Raw genomic sequence first — 14,259 nt, forward strand, 5'->3', positions numbered from 1 at the left:
TGTCCGTTCTCAGATCTCAACCTCCATGTTGGGAGATCCACTGCTCTCTTCAAAGCTGTCAGACAGAGTCGTTCGGGTCTGCACAGGCCTCTGCTGCTTCCCCTGTTGTTTTTTAGCTGTGCCCTGTCCCCAGAGGTGGAGTCTCAGTTGAAAATGCAGAAATCACCGGTCTTCTGTGTCGCTCACGCCGGGAGTTGGAGACTGGAGCTGTTCCTATTCGGCCGTCTTGCTCCGCTCTCCGTTTTGATTTCATTTATTTCTGCTCTGATCTTTATAATTTCTTCTAAATTTGGGCTTGGTTTGCTCTTGCTTTCATAGTTAAGATGCATCCTTGGGTTGCTTATTTGAGTTTTTTGTTTTTCTCTTTTTTGACGTAGGCAAAAAAGTACTGCTCTTGCCGTATCCCATGGGTTTTGCTGTGTTGTGTTTTCATTATCATTTGTTTCAAGAAAGTTTTCAACTTTGTTCTTAATTTCTTCATTGACCCACTGGTCATTCAGGAGTATATTGTTTAATTTCCATGTGTTTATATAATTTTGAAAATTCTACATTACTGATTTCTAGTTTTACTCCATTGTCATCAGAGAAGATACCTGATATTATTTCTTTTTTGGTGGGGAATGTTTCAAGAATGGTTTTTTGGCCTTACATATGTTCTATCCTTGAGAATGATTCATGTGCTGAGGAGTACACAGCGTATTCTGCAGCCGTTTGGTAAAACGTTCTGTAAATATCTAGTAGATCCATTTGGCCTACAGTGCAGATTAAGTCTGATATTTCTTTGTTGATTTTCTGTCTGGATGATCTGTTATATCATCTTGCTGAATTGACCCTTTTATTGTTATATAATGACCTTCTTTGGTTTTTCTTACAGTTTTTTTCTTGGAATCTATTTTGTCTGATTATAGCTACTCCTGCTGTTTTTGGTTTCCATTTGCATGGAATATTTTTTTCCATCCTTTTATTTTCAGTCTCTGTGTGTCTTTGTAGGTAAAGTATGTTTCTTGTAGGCAATGGATCATTGGGTCTTGTTTTTTGTTTTTTTTTTTTGGCAGAGTCTCGCTCTGTTGCCACACTGGAGTGCAGTGGTGCAATCTCATCTTACTGCAACCTCCACCTCCCGGGTTCAGGTGATTCTCCTGCCTCAGCCTCCTGAGTAGCTGGGACTACAGGCACATACCATTATGCCCAGCTAATTTTTATATTTTTAGTAGAGTCGGGTTTTCACCATGTTGGCCATGATGGTCTCCATCTCTTGACCTTGTGATCCACCCACCTTGGCCTCCCAAAGTGCTGGGATTACAGGTGTGAGCCACTGTGCCCAGCCTGTCTTGTTTTTTTAATCCTTGCATCCACTCTGTGTCTCTTGATTGGAGAGTTTAGTCCACTTACATTCAGTGTTGTTACTGATAAGTAAGGATTTGCTTCTTATATCGTTACTTGTTTTCTGGTTGTTTTGTGGTCTTCTCTTCCATCTTTCCTGCCTTCCTGCCTTCCTTTTAGTGAAGGCGATTTTCTCTGGTGGTATGTTTTAATTTCTTGCTGTTAATTTTTTGTGTATCTCTGGTATGTTTTCTGATTTGAGGTTACCATGAGGCTTGTAAATAATGTAACCGTTATTTTAAACTGGTGACAGCTTAACGCTGATTGCATAAACAAGCAAAAAGAAAACTAATAACTCTAACTTGGTCTCCCTGCTTTTTAACTTTTAGTTGTTTTTACTTATATCTTATTGTACTGTCTGTGCCTTGAAAAGTTGCTGTAGTTACTCTTTTTTTTTTTTTTTTTCCTTTTGATACAGGGTATTACTTTGTCACCCAGGCTGGAGTGCAGTGGCACAATTACAGCTCACTGTGGCCTTGATTTCCTGGTTTCAAGTGATCCTCCCACCTCAGCCTCCTGAGTAGCTGGTACCAAAGGTGCACACCACCATGCCTGGCTAATTTTTATATTTTTTTTGTAGGTACGTGATTTCATCATGTTGTCCAGGCTGGTCTCATACTCCTGGGCTCAAGTGATCCTCTCGCCTCCACCTCCTAAAGTGTTGGGATTACAGGTGTGAGCCACTGTGGCCAGCCGTAGTTATTATTTTTGTTGGGTTCGTGTTTTTATCTTTCTACTAAAGACATGAGTAGTTACACCACAATTAGTGTTATAATATTCTTTGCTTTTCTGTGTACTTATTATTACCAGTGAGTTTTGTATCTTCAGATCATTTCTTCTTGCTCATTAATACCCTTTCCTTTCCGATTGAAGAATTCCTTTAGCATTTGTTGTAGGACAGGTCTGGTGTTGATGAAATCCCTCATCTTTTGTTTGGGAAAGTCTGTATTTCTTCTTCATGTTTGAAGGATATTTTAACCAGGTATGCTTTTCTGGGTAGAAGTTTTTTTTCTTCAGCACTTTAAATATGTCATGCCACTCTATGCTGGTCTGTGAAACTTCCACTGAAAAGTCTTCTGCCAGATGTAGTGGAGCTCCATTTTATGTGACTTGTTTGTTTTCTCTCACTCCTTTTAGGATCCTTTCTTTATTCTTGACCTTTGGGAGTTTGATTATTACAAGCCTTGAGTTGGTCTTCTTTGGGTTAAATCTGCTTGGTGTTCTATAAACTTCTTGTACTTGAATATTGATAGTCTTTTTCTCTAGGCTTGGGAAGTTCTTTGTTATTAGCCCTTTGAATAAGCTTTTTACCTCTACCTCTCTCTCTTTATGGACAGTAATTCTTAGGTTTGCCCTTTTAAGGCTGTTTTCTCGATCTTGTGTTAGAAAATTTTGGTGCAGCTGAGCTGGCATCAAAACCTCAAGACAAAGTTCTTCCCACTCTTCCCCTCCCCAGGCAGAGGAGTTTGTCCCCATTCCATTACCACCACAGGCCCATGGGGGTACTGCTAGGTTACCTTTGATGTTCATGCCGATTTTCTAGGTGTGCTTCATTTTTTTTTTTTTTTGTCATTTGTCTCCTCTAACTGAAAATTTTCAAATAGCCTGTCTTCAAGTTCACTAAATCTTGCTTTTGCTTGGTGAATTCTATTATGAAACTGATACATTCTTCAATATGTCAGTTGTATTTTTCAACTACAGAATTTCTGCAGGGTGCTTTTTAATTATTTCAGTCTCTTTGATGTATCTGATAGGATTCTGAATTCCTTCTGTATTATCTTGAGTTTATTCAAAACAGCACTTTTAAATTCTTTTGTATGAATCGTTATGTAACTCTGCCTCTCCAAGATTGGTCTCTGGTGCCTTATTTAGTTCATTTAGTAAGGTCATGTTTTTCTGGATGGTCTTAGTGCTTGTGGATGCTCATTGGTTTCTGGGCATTGAAGAATTAAGTATTTATTGTAGTCTTTGCAGTCTTTGGTTGTTTGTAACCGTCATTTATGGGAAGGCTTTCCAGGTATTTGTTGGAACTTGAGTGTTGTAATCTAAGTTTATAGTCCCTGCATCTGTATTTCCATTAGAGAGTACCACCTAAGCTCAGTAATGCTGTGGTTCTTGCAGACGTGTAGAGGTACCATCTTGGTGGTCTTTGTTAAGATCTGAAGGAATTCTCTGGATTTCCTGGCAGAGACTTGTTCTCTTCCTTTACTTTCTCTCAAACAAATGGAGCACATTTTCTCTGTGCTGAGCTACCCTGGTGCTGGTGGAGAGGTGACACAAGCATTCTTGTGGCTGCCACCACTGGAAATGCACTGGCTCTTATCCTGGGTCCCCTTTAACTACTGACTGGCTACTGCTTGTGTTTGCTCAAGGTCCTAGAGCTTTACCGTCAGCAGTTGGCAAAACCAACCAGGCTTCTGGGTGATGCCTCCTTCCCTTAGGTTCTGTTTGGGTCTCTGGATATCTCTGGAAGCCATCCAAGAGCCAAGGCCTGGAGGTAGAAACCTTAAAAATTTACCTGGTTCTCTGTGCTACTGTACCTGAGCTGCCACCAAACCTACAAGGCAAACCACAAGACAAAGTCCTTCCCACTCTTTCCTCCCCTTACCCCAGGCAGAGGAGTCTCTCCCTGGTCCATTGTCACCACAGGCCCACAGGGAGTACTGCTAGGCTACCTCCAGTGTTCACCTATGGCCAAGGGCTCTTCACTCAGCTTGTGGTGAATGCTGCCACACCTGAGATTCCCCCTGTAGGGCAGTGGTCTCGACCCCTCTGTCCCAGGAAAGGTCCAGAAATGCTGCCCAAGAGCCAAGGTCTAGAATTGGGTACTTCAGGAGCCCACTTTATGCTCTTCTGTATCATGGACAGGCGCAAGACAAAGTACCCTTACTCTTTCTTCTACTTTGCTCAAGCAGAAGGAGTCTCTCCCATAGCCACCACAGCTGGGAATGTTCTGGGTCACACCTAATGCCAGCACGTCTCAGAGTCTCACTCAAGGCCCACGGCATGTACTACCTTGGCTACTTCTGCTGATCGTTTAGGGCCTAAGCACTCTTTAAGTCAGCAGGTGATGAATCCTGTCAGGGCTGGGTCCTTCTCTTCAAGGCAGTGGGTTCACGTATGGCCCAGGGTTTGTCTTGTCTACAAATGTCATCCAGGGAACTAGGGCCTGGAATGGGGACCTCAGGACTCTCTCTGGTGCCCTATCCTCCTGTGCCTGAGCTGGTATCCAAGGTGTAAGTCAAAGTCCTCTTTACTGTGTCTTTTCCTCTCCTCAAGAAGAAGGAAAGGGCCACTTTTGCTGCTGTGAGCTATGTTGCCTGGAGTTGGGTAAGCATGGTGCATACACTCACTTAACCTCCACGGCTGGTGTGTCACTAAGTCATGTGCCCCCCCAAGTCTGCTGGCTCTGAGCCCAGCATGGCACTAGGACTTGCCTAGGAATTGTTGTCCTTGTGGCCTAGACACCCTTTCAAGTTAATTTAGAACCCCCGATCACGTTAGCCTGTTGGGGTGGAGCTTGTGAAAGTTCCAGGCTGCTGGTATGGGCAATTCCCCTGTGGCTAGTGCTGGTCTCAGTGCCCGCTTCATGGGCATCACCAGAGTTCTGCCCAGCTTTGCTTTTTTCTGTGACAGGGCATCAGTGAGTTCCAATGCAAAGCCCACAGTTGGTGTGCTTTCTGTCCCCCAAGTGCACAGATTCTCTCTCCGAACCATGCAGTTTCTGCTGGTGGATGGGTAGGTGTATTAGTCTGTTTTCACACTGCTGATAACATACCCGAGACCGGGTGATTTATACAGGAAAAAGGGTTAATGGGACTTACAGTTCCACATGGCTGGGAAGCCTCACAATCAGCGGTGGAAGGCAAGGAGGAGTAAGTCACATCTTAACATGGATGGCAGCAGGCAGAGAGAGCTCGTGCAGGGAAACTCCTCATTGTAAAACCATCAGATCTCATGAGACTTATTCACTATCATGAGAAAACACGAGAAAGACCTGCCCCCATGACTCAATTACTTCCTACTGGGTCCCTCCCACGACATGTGGGAATTCAAGATGAGATTTGGGTGGGGACACAGCCAAACCGTGTCAGGAGGGGTGATGTCTGCAGTTGAAGACCTTCTTTCCTGCCCTTTTCAGTGCCTCTTTCAGCAATACGAAGTTAAAACCAGGTACCATGATCGCTCACCTGATTTTTAGTTCTTACAAAGGTGCTTTTTTATGTAGATAGTTGTTAAATTTGGTGTTCTGTAGGGAGGACAATCAGCGTGGAGGCTTCTATTTGGCCATCTTGTTCTGACTCCCTCTTATCTAGGTTTTAAAAAACAAGTTTCCTCTCTACTTTTTGATTCTAATAGATAATTCCAAGCTTCTCTAGTGTGTTTAATGGTTTTTTTAAAAGTATTTATTTATTTATGAGAGGGTTTTTAAAAATTTTTATTTATTAATGAATGAATGACAGGGTCTTGCTCTGTCACCCAGGCTGGAGTGCAGTGGTGTGATTACAACTTACCGCAGCCTCAGCCTCCCAGACTCAAGTGATTCTTCCACCTCAGCCTCCTGAGTAGCTGGGACTACCAGCAACACAGCTAGCCGTTCATTAAATGGAAGCCAGTAGCAAATCAGATTATACAATAAGCACTAAAGTTGCTGTTTAATCGATTTATATTTTAAGAAATATATTCATCAATAGGTTATAACTTGAAAGTGCTTATTAGAGTAACAATGTATTAGTCCATTTTCACGCTACTGATAAAGACATTCCCAAGACTGGGTAATTTATAAAGAAAAAGAGGTTTAATGAACTCAACAGTTCCATGTGGCTGGGGAAACCTCACAGTCATGGCAGAAGGCAAAAGGCACGTCTTACATGGCGGCAGGCAAGAGAGAAAATGAGAGCCAAGTGAAAGGAGAAACCCCTTATAAAAACATCAGATCTGGTGAGACTTATTCACTACCATGAGACCCCATGATTCAGGTACCTCCCACCAGGTCCCTTCCACAACACGTGGGAATTATGGGAGTTAGCATTCAAGATGAAATTTGAGTGGAGACACAGCCAAGCCATATCAAACACTTCCCAACATTTACAGGCAAGAAAGAGTTAAAATTGGAAATGTATCTGTGTAATTAACAGTCTGCCTATACATTGTCTTATAAATTAATTTCTCTTTACGTAGTTTTGAGTATTATTTTAAGATTATATCTTTTCCACTGTTCCTGTTGTCAAAAAATGTTTTCATGAGAAAGGAGAATGCTGTGTGTTTAAGAAGCCAGTGTCCATTAAATTGAGAGAAATTGAGAGTCTTTTATTTTACTTTATAGGCAGTAAAGTATTTACAAACCATGACTGCTTATTTAAAACCGTAAGCCAAATTTGTATTGTAATTAATCCAAATTGATCATGTTAAGTGAAATTGGTTAAAATCTGGTTTTATAAACTTTTTGATTTTATAAAATAGAAAGGAATTGTGTTTATTTATTTATTAATTTATTCATTACTCTCTTGCTGATGATCTTTTTGGTCTGAAATGGCCTGGCTGTTCTTCTAAAACTTAACATTCTTAGTGAGAACAGTTATTGATGAACAAAATCTCCTTTAATGTTTTAACTTCTACCTCTGTGAAAATGTTGTGTGTGTTAGCTTCAGTAATACACTATGTTTTGTCTTCATTTTATAGTTTATATAGTGTTGATCGTGTGCCAGACACTATGCTGATTTCTTTTATTTGTAGTAACAAATTTAATTCTTACAACAATCCTGTGATCAAAAGCTATCCTTCTCGACCAGGCGTGGTGGCTCACGCCTGTAATCATAGCATTTTGGTAGGCTGAGGCTGGTGGATCACTTGAGATCAGGAGTTTGAGACCAGCCTGACCAGCACTTGTGAAACCCCGTCTCTACTAAAAATACAAAAAAATTAGCTGGATGTCGTGGGCGGGCCTATGGTCCCAGCTACTTGGGAGACTGAGTCAGGAGACTTGCTTGAACCCGGGAGGCAGAGGTTTCAGTGATTGGAGATCGCATCACTGCAGTCCAGTCTGGGCAGCAGAGCAAGAGTCTATGTCAAAAAAACAAAACAAAAAAAACTCAAAAAAAACACCAAAAAACAGCTGTCCTCTTGTTTACAGATTGTTCTTCTCTGGCATCAAGGCTGATAACTGGGTCATGAAACATAGCTGAGATCCCTAAGATCTGGCTAGCATTGGTAGTTTTTGCCCAGTGGTGGGCTCAGAGAGTAGTTTTCTTTCAAGAAGGAGACTTGTCACACACCCACTGCAGCCACCGTGTGTGAAAGTCTTCTTCCTAGGGGAAAGCCAGGCTTTACTTGAGTGATTACAGTGCCCAGTGTAAAGGTACCTGTGTAGAAAGCTGGGGGTTGTCATAGCCATCTTTCTCCCCTTGGTTTCTCACATTCAGTCGCAAGTACTACTGTTCTTTCAACAGTGTTTCACTTTATTAGTCCTTTCTTCCCTGTGTCCATTGAAGGAGTTCAAGTTGTTATCTCCAACTGGATGTGCTTAAGCAGTAGCCCCTGCTCTTCATTCCTCTTACTTACGTATTACTCCACTCTAATTCTTTGCAAGTTGTAGACTTGAATAGCCTTTTTCTTTCTTAGTAATGATTTTATTAAGATATAATTCACATGCCATACAATTCATTCAAATTGAACAATTCAGTTGGTATATGCACAGAGATGTGCAACCCTCATTCTAGAAAGAAATCCTGTATTTTTTAATAGCAGTCATTCCCATTCCTCTATACTTCCAGCCCTAGGCATCTACTAATCTACTTTGCCTCTATAGATTTGTCTGTTCTGGACATTTCATATAAAAATAGAATCATCTTTTAGTTAACATAATGTCTTAAAGGTTCACTGTACAGAAAGGTTACATGTTCGGCCCGGGTTCAGCCAAGGGCTTGTAGCACAGAACATCCCTCTGGTTGTTCCTCAGAAGGTGCGGACTTGGACATGTGTATAGTCTGGACTACTAGGAATTACTGTGGCTTTAGCTGGACTCTTTGATTAATCCACTCCCGCATCCCCCATCTCTCGTTAAGGTTTTGACTAGTCTGTGTCTATTGGTATCATACACAGCTGTTAGTCTCCACTAATTCCTAACAGTATTAGTTTCCTGGGGCTGCTGTAACAAATTACCATGATCTGGGTGGCTTAAAACAGCAGAAGTTAGTGCCTTACAGTTCTGAGAACTGAAAGTCTAAAATCAAGTTGTCTGCAGGGCCATTCTCCTTCTGAAACTTTTAGGGAAGAATCTTACCTAACTGGTCTGGTGTTTGCCAGCAACCACTGGCCATTCCTTAGCTTGTATCTGCATCACTTCAATCTCTGCCTTTGTATTTACGCAGTGTTTCTTCTCATGTGTCTGTGTCTTTACGTGGTGTTCACCTCTATATGTGTACGCCCAGATTTTCCTCCTCTTAGAGGGATATCAGTCACACTGGATTAGGGTCCACTCTGATTAATTTACAGATTTGGGAGCGGGTTTAGGACTTCAGCTTTTTTGGGAGGGGCGGGCACAGTTCAGTCCATAAAGAGCTTGTCCTTCACCAGCTGTGCCACTTGGATCTGCCCTGCAGAGCAGGACCTGTGTGTATACTTGTTTGTGGAGACAATAGAACCAGATGTTGCCATCCAACACACTGGATCTAGTAGGGGGAGTCAGAAGTGGCAAAACAGGCATTGCCTGGCTGCCACTACTACCTACTTGGTACAGGCCTTCTGTAGCATGGAGCTTTGGGAAGCAGTATCTGCTGATGTTCACCAGCTGCTAAATCTGCCAGGAATAGCTCTTCTACTCCAGGGATCTACAGGAGATGAGAGCTGCTACTCAACTGATGAGCCCACTAGAGTAACTCTTCCGTAACACAGAGTTGTGGGGAGTGGGGGTAGTCTCTATCTCGAATGCCATGGCTTCCCACTATTATTACTGAATTTCGAATGATTTTGTTGAATGAATGTTTTACAATTTGTTGTAAGCCCTCTGATCAATCTCCGGAGACTGAATTATTGTCTTTGCTAATTTTTGCTAGTTTAGTAAGTGTTGGAGAGGAGAAGAGATTCCTCTAAGCTCTTTATACTCCTATTCTAGAAGTCTAACCCCTTGAATAGTTTTTAAAAGCACCACCTTCCAGTGTAGAGATTGGGATGACATATAATTATTCAGGTAATTTATGCCATAAAAGAATTATTCACATTAGTGTCAATGTTATTTTTCAACATACTCAACTGTTGTAAAGTTTTATAATCCTTTGTCATAAAGATAGAAATTATTTTAAAGTTTAATAGCCTGCTTTTTGTACCTATACACAAAACATAGAAGAAAAAAAGTGATTAGAGAAGAATGTTAATAACCTTTCATTGAATGAGTGAAATTATTCTTGAAATATTTAGTAAGTTATATAACTGAAGTCTTCCTTTAGCTGGAAGCTGGAATTTTTCATAGTGAACTTAATAGTGCATCTCTTTCATGGGTATTTATTTGATGTAAATGTCACCATCTGGGCTGCAAATTTTCTCTTATTCAGTTAGTTGAAAGGGTCAGTAGGATACCTTTAAAACTTTAAAAAACTCTAAATACATTTAGCGCCTGCACTTAATGATTTGTATCTAAGCTGAGTTCAAGATGTCTAAAACTGGAAGCTATGAGAAATTTCTGTTTTTTCCTCCTACTCTAATGTACTGCTTTTCAGACAGAATCCCCACGTGACTTCATTAATGATGAGGAATAATCACCAAGTATTTAAAAAATTATTTCCTGTAAAGCTTTGTAGTCTGCATCTTATTTTATAAGATGGTAACTATCTCTGTATATATTCATTTATTTTAATAATGCTTTTATTATTTTACAGATGGTTTGAACCTTATATTTTGTTTAGTTCATCCTCATCATTTTGATGAAGTAATTGAGTCCAGAGAGTATGTAACTTTGTAAGCTTTACAGTCTAAGGTTACATATATAACTCTAAAGGCAAGAACAAAAACTATAACACTCCCGAAAATCCCTGAAGCAGTGTGTAGTATTTTTTCAGAAAGCTTTCGTAAATACAATGTATTTTCTCTGTAATTTAATACTATCATTATTTTGTGTAGCATTAATTTGGTATCTATAACAAATAATTGATTTTAGCCTTAACTTAGCTGTAGAGTCCTAAGGATTATGTATCTATATTTTTTTCTATTAGACAAGCATTTTCTTGTCTCCTTTCATAACATATGTGGTTCAGTAAAACATAAAATAACTTATCAATAGTATTAATATAAATATGTAAAATCTTATCTATACATGTCACTTAATTTTTTGAATCCATGAATTAGGAATTATCTAGATTTGTTAGGCTTAAACAAATAATTATTTGCTTTGTTTTGTGCTGTACTGTTGCTAAAGAAGCTGTCTATATGTTATTATATTTGATCCTCACAACCACCTTATGAAGGTAGATTGGACAGCTTTTATTATTTCTGTTTTATTGATGAAGAATCAAGTTTGGTGTTTAAGTAAATTACCTACATTTTAGGACTTTAATAATTTGCTCCTGTAGTTACCCATTTATTTTTATGTCACTGGTTAGTCATGGTAGTACTTACTGTCTTGTTTCTTCCAGGGAATACAAAAGTCTTGATGATTTTTATTCTAGACAATGTAAGAAGACCAATTTGGGTCATTTGGCATGACGCCAGGGCTAGCTGAGGTGTAAGCAATACAGGGTGAGCGTCCCAAATTCAAAAATTCGAAACACTTTGTGATTCAGACCTTTTTCAGCACCAACATAACACTGAAAGGAAATGCTCATTCAGTTCTCAATTGGATTTTTGGATTTTGGATGCCCACTAGGTAGGTGTAATGCACATATTTCAAAATCTGAAAAAATAAAATGTCCAAAACTCTGCTGGTGTTAAGCATTTCAGATAAGGGCTGTTCAACTAGTGTAAGTTAAAATGCTCTGAATGCAGGGATTCCTTTTTTCCCTTTCAGCAAACTTCTGTCCTTATTTTAGTTTTAGTTCAATGTCACCTTCTCTGTGAAGGCTGCCGTTTTTCACAGGATGCAGAAATCTCTTATTCCCCTGTGTTTTCTCATAGCACTTTTCTACTTGCCTCACTTGGTACAAGTATTATTTGTTCGTGCCGTGATTGATTATTGAGCTCCTTAAAGGCGAAAGTTGTGATATGCCTCTTCACTTCTCCATGGCCTTGAATTAACCATAGTGGAGCTCGGTAAATGTTTTTAAAGTAAATGGATGAATAAATGGTACATGCTTGATATCATTGTGTACTCCCTGTTTCTGGAATAACTGTGCAACGCTAAAAATTTGTTTGCTATATGTTTGCTGGGTTTTGTTGCATAAATATTGTGAAATCTTCAGTTGGTGCTTAGCCAGTTTATTCCTGTTCCACTTCATCACTTATGATTATTTGGGACCTGGATGAAGCAGTTTCATTGTAATGTTGTATTAGTTTATTAGTTGAATCTGTGATTTTATAAAATACAAATTATTCAGGAAATTAAATTTCTTATAAAATCAAGTTTGTTGCTTGAACTCTGTAATATTTGTCTAAATTTGTTTAAAAATAAAAATCCCAGTTAAACTCTTGCCTATCCCAGAAATGAATTTAAGCCCAGAAATGAATTTAAGAAGGACCATATTCCTTATGAATTACGAAGGGAATTTAAAAGGGAAGCATCCAGGAAGGTGTAATTCGTGTCTGGTAAACTGGCTGTTGTATTTTCTCTGCTTTTCTTCTCTTTCTTTTACCAGTTACCTGTAGACCATTTCCCTGTTTATTAGCTGCAGTACCAGAAGGTGGAATAGGAAATGAAGTTCACATCCTTCAGTTTTGTTGTTAGCTGATTTCTTAAATTTCAGGTGTGAAGACCTATAAAAAAGTTAGGTTGTTTGTGCTGCATCCTTATGATTTTTTGCATCCTGTTATCACAGACAATGATGACTTATGTATAATTGAGTAAAGCTGCAGGAAAGAAAAGCACTTAGGAAATGCCTCTTCAGATTTTCGAGATCTTTTCACACCTCTCTTGGAGAAAAGAATTTAAAAAAAAAAAAACAAAAACTAAATGGATTCTGATTATTTTCTTTATCTGTGGTATTTTGTTTTGTTAAATTGCATGTTATATAATGAATAGTGGAATTGGGTTCAGTTGTGAATTACAGGAAGTGACACATAGGATAAAGATTGTGGTTTTATGTCTGTTCAGCAAACCACAGTGGAACTGAAATGAAACTATAAATATTTTAACTACACCAATTGCTTTCTGCCACGAACCAGGACTAGTCCTAATGAAAACTAGATATGCTGATACAAAGTTATTGAGAAGCAGTACAGAATATAGGTCCTTATGTAGCATCAGGAAACTGTAGCAGTTTTGAATCTTCTAGGCATACATTAATTTTGATCAGCAAGAAACAATTATTAGGTTATTTTACTCTTTTAAGAATCGAAGTAGCCATAATAAAGCTATCCTGTATTTTTTTTTTCCCTTGGGGACAAGGATTTAGATTTAATAATGAAATGTGTTTTATATAGTAAATATTCATGAAACAATTAAAAAGCAAATAAAAACATTCAATTTGCGTACTCTTTTCACAATTTACGTACTATTCTGTTGCTAGGCTGGAAGAGAAATATATTCCCACATTATTCACTTACCAGGAGTATACCATACTTTCAGAAGCTTTTTCTTTACTAGTGATGACTCTTAAGATGTTACTGTTAGGATTTGAACCCTTGTAGGTCCTTTAGTATACAGAAAACATTAGAATATATTTAATGGGATAGCATAAGTAATTTCCATTCTCATCTTTTCTTGAGTTTTAAAGTCTAAACCCATACTTACTCAGTCTTTGTCCAATAGAGTGTTTACACTTTGCTAAGTAGTTGTGAAAGTCCTCTCCAATGTATTTATTTCGTTTTTCAGCATGTAAGGCTTGACTGCTTGACTCTTAGTTTGTGTAAGAGAATGTGCTGTTGTGAGAAATATAATAATGAATATCTAACCCCTCCATATCACTGACCTTCAGTCTAGTAGAGGAGAGAAAATTATAAAAGTAACTAGGGATCCCTTATATCCTAACCTCTCTTATCCTGGCATAGCTATTAATATCACCCCTTTTCACTTTAGAATGTTCTGATTTGGGTGATGAGTGATATAGTCACACTGTGAGTAATGAGGGGAAAGAGCAAATATTTTAACCTGATGCTTTTTCTGAATTCATGTTCACGTGGTAGAGGATACCATTTGATTCTTGGAGACTCCCAAATATAATTTTCTGTCTCATTTTGACTTCTTATAGATACATGCTTTGTAATCTTTCATTTTTATTTATATATATTTGAGACAGAGTCTCACTTTCTCGCCCAGGGTGGAGTGCAGTGGCGCGATCTTGGCTCACTGCAACCTCCACCTCCGGGGTTCAAGTGATTCTCTCGCCTCCCGAGTAACTGGGTTTGCAGGCGCCTGCCGCCAAGCCTGGCTATTTTGTGTTTTTAGTAGAGGTGGTGCTTTACCATTTTGGCCAGACTGGTCTCGACCTACTGACCTCAGGTGATCCTCCTCCCTCTGCCTCCCAAAGTGCTGGGATTATAGGCATGAGCCACCACGCCCGGCTGACTGTAATCTTTTAAAAAGGAAGAGAAGGGTACCAATTATCTGGCTTTTCAAAAGTTTTCGAAAAATTTTTGAGTTTTTGTAATTAACCCTTTGAGCAACTGCTGAGATTTTTATGTTCTTAAATTGGTTAGATTAAGAGAAACATTTTTTTTTTTATTATACTTTAAGTTCTAGGGTACATGTGCATAACGTGCAGGTTTGTTACATATGTATACTTGTGCCATGTG

The 14,259-nt window shown here is 39.2% G+C and overlaps 1 protein-coding gene across 2 annotated transcripts in view; it reads left to right on the forward strand.

Annotated features, from left to right (window-relative positions):
- UBE2E2 (ubiquitin-conjugating enzyme E2E 2) overlaps positions 1 to 14,259 on the forward strand; it is a 386,680-nt gene that overhangs the window by 101,463 nt on the left and 270,958 nt on the right. The window contains exon 4 of one of the 2 annotated variants that reach the window (XM_011933742.1): positions 11,168 to 11,239. The exons of the other annotated variant lie outside the window; for it this stretch is intronic. Within the exon in view, the coding sequence (XP_011789132.1) occupies positions 11,168 to 11,239 (72 nt within the window). The remainder of the gene's footprint in view (positions 1 to 11,167; positions 11,240 to 14,259) is intronic. 2 annotated transcript variants of the gene reach the window in all.

The sequence above is a fragment of the Colobus angolensis genome, unplaced genomic scaffold (genome assembly GCF_000951035.1).
Source record: "Colobus angolensis palliatus isolate OR3802 unplaced genomic scaffold, Cang.pa_1.0 Scaffold129, whole genome shotgun sequence".
NCBI classification, from domain to species: Eukaryota; Metazoa; Chordata; class Mammalia; order Primates; family Cercopithecidae; genus Colobus; species Colobus angolensis.